We start from the raw sequence: 5,898 nt of genomic DNA, 5'->3' as shown, positions 1-5,898 counted from the left end.
TGTTCAGTACAAACACCACCTTAATATATATGAGTTCTGCAGAATGGTGTAGCGAGCTCTGTTTCATGTATCAGCTCACCAAACATCAAACGCCCAGTGATGTAAAGAAGATCCCATGACTGTAAACAGCTGCTCATCTAAACACAGAGGGCTGATTTTTCTGTTTTCAGCTTTTAGGCCAAGAACATCTTGGAATGAACGCAAAAATTTAGAAAGAACAAATGAAGGAGTTGAGAAAAGCAGCCAGTCTCTCCCACTCCACCCGTGGAGGCCACAAGGCCTCCCTCCCTGCAGGTGTGTAATCTGCCTGTTGCTGATTTAGCAGCAGAGCATATCTCAGCTGACCACAGTAAACAACCCAGTTTATGAGCCTGGCTCATTTCAACGCAGCGCTGTTTGTGTCTTTACAATGCTGGCACCTTTAGTCTGGTCTTGCCAAAACACAACATGCTCAGGTACATCCTCAACAAACTTGCCAGGACCAGGAGGCACTTTTAATGTTAAAAAGGACCAACCTTTAATCGTGTTAAATAGTATACAACTTCATTGCATGCATGGTAGAAAAACACTTAAATAAAATATAAATACACATTTAATTTCTTTCATACACCCCGTGACCAGCTCACTATTTCGTTCACAATAATGGAACAGTTCAGGTTTTTGACCCAAAACCTTTAACTCGGAATTTCAACTTTTGCAAAAATGTTTATCTTTGAAGATATTAGGTTTGTTTATTTAAAACATTTTGTAATATATTTTAAAAGTTTAAATTTCTCTATATGAGAAATGTAATGAGAGTTGTGAACGTCAGATGATGTAGTGATCTTGTAATGAGAATACAAGCACTTAAGAGAAACAAATCTTTATAACCCTTTAGGCTAAATTTAAACTTTTTGCACCTTTAATAAACTATCACATTATTCATGACAAATCTAACAACTTTTGCTAAATACACAAAAACACAAACACTAAAAACCACAGCTGGATACGAAGACAACAATTGTTGTCCAAAGTGTTTCAGAAAAAAATAAATAAATAAAAAATTGGTAACTTATAAGTGTCACATGCAATACCACAAATTGGTTTCAACTGCACAACTGCATTTGTGATGGTTTTACTCAGCCTGCATACAAAACAATGACTTCATTCAGCCATTTGAACTAAACTCTGAGTCAAAGCACTGCCCAGGGAGGGTTAACAGTTACTGCTTTTTTTTAACACCTTGAGCACTTCTACATATTTTATCACAATCACAGTAACAAAAGAGAACACTTATTTTACTCGTTCAATGATAGTTATTTAGTTTAAAGAAAAAAAAGCTTATATACATTTTAAAGCCACCACTAAATAAGTTTTCCCCATGTTTTTTTCTGAGTTTTTGACTTTGAATACTGAAGTGTTTGAATTTTCTTTCATCTCTCATCAGTAACATGGTTGTTTTGAAAAAAAAAAACATGTAACTAAATTACAATTTGTGCCCAAGTATTCTTTGCAAACAAGAGTAGCAATATGTTACTTTTTAAAAGTCACATTTTAAAAGTAGTGAATTCATGGGGTTGATTTTAAAAAACATATTTCATGAACTTAATGACACATAAAGCTTGTAGTACCTTAAAAAATAAAATCTCACAACTTTCTTCCCACCAAGTTAACTGGTGTTAGTGTTGCCTCCCAACACTTTCTTTACTTTCAAAGCAAGAAACCAGCATTTATTTTGTGCCAAAACTAAACATGAAGTTCATCAGTGTCAGAAAACATTTGGCATTCCTCAACTGATTAGTGTTAGATTTCATAAACACAAATGAAAAATCCGTCTGAAAAAATATGTCAAGAAGAATGTTTTTCAAAACTGACACAGACTAAATAAGTCTGAAGGATTTTGTCCCAGATCCAAATCTGTAACATTTACAGAATTCACAAATGCCGTGGAAGACCACATCCTTTTTATTCTCCGTACACCTTTTATCTCTGTCAAACCACCTGAACTTTGTGTTTGTTCCGTTTTGTAATGTGTTAAGACAGGGGTCTGCAACCTGCGGCTCTGGGGCCACATGTGGCTCTTTGAAAATGTGACCAAATATAACAGATTTTTTTGTTTTTATACTCACAACACTAATAAATTGTATGCAAATATGTGATCAGTACTACTAATACAAAAATACTAATACAAAAATACTAATACAAAAAGTAAAACATTAGCTCATGCTAGCTTGTTTTCTACCTAAATTTCTTTTCTACCAAAAACACCTTTAGGACTACATAATAATAAGAATGAGAAAAAAATGTCAGTTGTACTGGTTTTTATGAAATTCTGTATAAACTATAGCCAGTATTTTTTCTTGTGCACGAATATTTTTTTCTTCAGTTCTGAAGTGTAAAAACAGTAATAAAATTCACAATTTTTTAGGTTTATGTTGCCTCCACTGGCCATAAAGTTTCACGAAAAGGCCTTGAAAAGGCCCATGGACCACCAGTTGATAATCACAGCTACAGCTTATTTTGTGGCTCTGGAGACATTTTGTTAGTGAGCCCAGGAGCAAAAATGGCTCTTTTGATTGTAAAGGTCGCAGACCCCTGTGTTAAGAAGACAATCTTACTTTGGTATAGTTAAAGAAAACATCAAAATTTAAACAACAAAGTTTGAGATCACTATGCAGATAAAAAAATATATTTACAAAAGCATAAACCATAAACCTACCCTTTATTTTTATTGTCTCTGGGAAAACACACAAACTGTTGAAAAGAGAAAAAAAATGTCTCATGCTCATGACCAGTGGAAATATTTTTTTACTTAAATTTCTATTTTTAAACAAATGATTAATCATCAAAGCTTCTATGGCATAATCATTATGAAAGGAAACATTTTAATTAATGTCCTAAAACAAGAAAAAATATAAAATTGTTGCATACAGCTCCTCTTTGTCCTTTTTGAATTTGTCCTTTAGTATAAATTCCTGTTCAGTACAGTGAGTTCCAGACAGTAGGGAGTAAAAGTCAGTGATTATCTGAGCCCTAAGTCAGACACAATAAAACCACTGATGTTCATCTACTTTTTGTAATGCATTGCTCTGTTATGAAACTTAGCTTCTTCGACAAAACAGCACACTTTACTACTGCATTTTTAAACTTCATCTAAAAGCATAAGATGTCAACTAAACTCAAAATCCTCCCGATCTGCCTGACAAAGCATCCACAAGATGCACTAGAATAAGTCTGAAGTCTGCAGAACATCTCTGTGCCAAACACTGGACCTCCTTAGAGGTTCTGAAACCACTGGGTCCGATACTTTTTGGCGGCACATCTATTTTATCCAAGTAGTTTTGGTGTTGTAGCCAGTAGTTACCGTATATATTGTAAGAAGTGTTACCACATGGAACCAAGACGTAACTGAGAATTGTCTTTGTTTATATGAGCTGTGCTCTTAATCTACAGCTGGTGTTTATAGGATCGTTTAGTCCAAAAAAATAAAATAAACTCACGTGCCCTAAATCTGTTGAACCATCAACAGTCGTCTCATGATAGCTTTTAGTTCGTGTTAGCTTAGCTTCGGTACTCTGAATGGGTGAGTGAGATGTCATTTGATGTCAGTGTGTGTATGTGCATGCGTGTGTGTAAAAAGGAAATTAATCCAGTGATTGGATTGTGTAAAAGCAGCCAGAATTAAAAACATAATGTTTTTACAGCATCAGTGTGTAGAAGGATTTCAGAAGTCAACAGATAGTTTGATAATGTTCATATTGTAAATAAGCCCACAGATATGAACATGTTTTTGAAAAATCTGTGGTTTGACAGGTTTTGATGACAAATGATGAGATGTAACATGTTGAGTCTGTCATCTCTGTCATACAAATATGCACGAAAACAAAAAAGTGTTCTTGGTAATTCAAATTTTAAAAGCATCCTTGGAGTGTGATCAAAAAATTGTCCTTCGTCCTTTTGTCATTATTGATGTTGTCGTTGGGAACTCTGCAACACATTCAGTTCAGAATCAGTCTCTTGTTGTGTCGTTCCTCCAAAAACATTACCTCAGCCTCTGAGAGACAGCCGAGAACCCAACCTTTACACGCACTATTTCACTAATTAAACCTCCCAGCACGTTAGCTTATTGTTAGCAAATAGGAAAACATGCTGGAGATTTTTACTTCAAGCTGGGTGTTCATTTTATTCATCTACAGATACTCAACTGCATCTAGTTTTCTTTTTCTTTTTTACTCCTTAAATTTAAAAAAATCCTCACTTTTAGACCCAAACAGACTGATTTAAATCAAGTTGTTAGACTGGTCTTTAATTTTGTGCCTCTGATTTTGTCTTTAAATCATAATTACAAAGATTATGATTTCCTCCTTTTGTTCCACTCCTCATTTCCCATCGTTCTACGCCTCCCAGTTTCTTAGATCTCGTGGCGTCCGGTTGCGTTCACCAGAGCTCTTGCTACGAGCCTTCCGAGCGCTCTCCTGTGCTTGGCGATATTTCTCCAACATGCCCTTGTGTTTCCTCCGGAGCTTGTCGTTGCACCACATCCTCTCGCAGTACTCCTCCACCTGCGGCAGGTTCGATGGCCCAATGAGCTGCATGATGTCCTTGAACCATGTGCGCGACTGGCCGATTTGGCTCTGCGGGCCGCCCTTGCTGTACGTGTTGCAAAGCATCCAGGGCCTGTAGCTTCCCGTGGAGCGGTCTTTGAACGCGTCGGAGAGACCTGAGTTGTCGCGTGCCATGAGCTCATCCACAGAGTCCCCCTGGAGGACTTCCAGGGTGATGCGAGCCAGGGTTTGGGTGAAGCCGTGCTCTCGAGAGCGGCAGATGTAAACGCCTTCGTCCTGACGGAAGAGCTGACGAAACAGCAGACCCTGTTCTGTTGACATCACACGGTCATCCAGCTTCACCTGAGCGAGGCAGAAGAAGAATATGTCTATTTACATCTAGATGTGGTTTTTCTAACACATTCTCATGCCGGACTCGTCAACATATTGACACTTGGGCAGGGACTGTCTGCATCCAGTTCTGACGCGTCGGGTACCCCCCACGCATCCGTCCTTGCCGCCCGTAGCTTTTCCGGGTTGCGTCACTTAGGGGTCTTTGGGTCGGGGGTCTGAGGTTAACGTGAGGGATCAGGATTAATGTTTAATTTGAGATACTGGGGTCAGGGATAGGCTTATATAGCTAATATAGGTTAAATTTAGGCTCTGGGATGGTTCTCGCGAATTTTCTACATTTAAAAAAATGGTTAATATGAGGGATCAGGGTTAATGGTTAATTTTAGGGTCTGTGGTCAGGGATAGGCTGTGAAAGGCTAATAGAAGTTAAATTTAGGGTCTGGGATGGTTAGTTTCATGCATTTCCTACTCTTGTAAAAAAAATATGACAACGCGCTCGTCCTTCTCCGCCTCATCTCGTAAAGAACGGACGCGCGGGGGCTATCCGGCGCGTCCGAAAGTGGACGCAGACAGCTGCCTGACCAAGCGTCAATATGTTGACACGGGGGGCATGAGAATGTGTTGGTTTTTCACATGTTCCGACTGAAAGAAACGGAAAACTTTGAATATTTAATTTGAAAACTAATCAATGAAAATGTGTTCTCTTTTACGCCTTCCCATTGTTGGATAGCTTCAAGAACTTTCTTTTTACTGCCTCCTTTGGACAGACTTGAGTCAATGAACATATGTTCTATTATTCTGATCTTGATTTACCTTCAAGTAGAACATGTTAATTATGATAGGTCTTAATACTACAAAGACATCCACCTCTGGTAATGTCTGCCTCACAATGTGTAAGTGGGGTATTAAAAAAGAAAATTTCAACAATAAGAATTTTTAGTTTAGCGTGCTTGAGAAACAAACACATGCACAGAGAGAGAGAGAGAGAGAGAGAGAGAGAGAGAGAGAGAGAGAGAGAGAG

General features: G+C 38.0%; 1 protein-coding gene across 1 annotated transcript in view; it reads right to left on the bottom strand.

Annotated features, from left to right (window-relative positions):
- Positions 1 to 2,769: 2,769 nt before the first annotated feature.
- sema3bl (sema domain, immunoglobulin domain (Ig), short basic domain, secreted, (semaphorin) 3bl) overlaps positions 2,770 to 5,898 on the bottom strand; it is a gene marked incomplete at its 5' end in the record, with an annotated part of 57,089 nt that continues 53,960 nt past the window's right edge. Inside the window, 1 exon segment of the mRNA XM_014001739.1 lies at positions 2,770 to 4,886. Within this exon segment, the coding sequence (XP_013857193.1) occupies positions 4,374 to 4,886 (513 nt within the window). The 3' untranslated portion in view covers positions 2,770 to 4,373.

This window comes from Austrofundulus limnaeus, unplaced genomic scaffold (assembly GCF_001266775.1).
Source record: "Austrofundulus limnaeus strain Quisiro unplaced genomic scaffold, Austrofundulus_limnaeus-1.0 Scaffold10, whole genome shotgun sequence".
NCBI classification, from domain to species: domain Eukaryota; kingdom Metazoa; phylum Chordata; class Actinopteri; order Cyprinodontiformes; family Rivulidae; genus Austrofundulus; species Austrofundulus limnaeus.
This window is presented reverse-complemented; position numbering and strand designations above follow the sequence as displayed.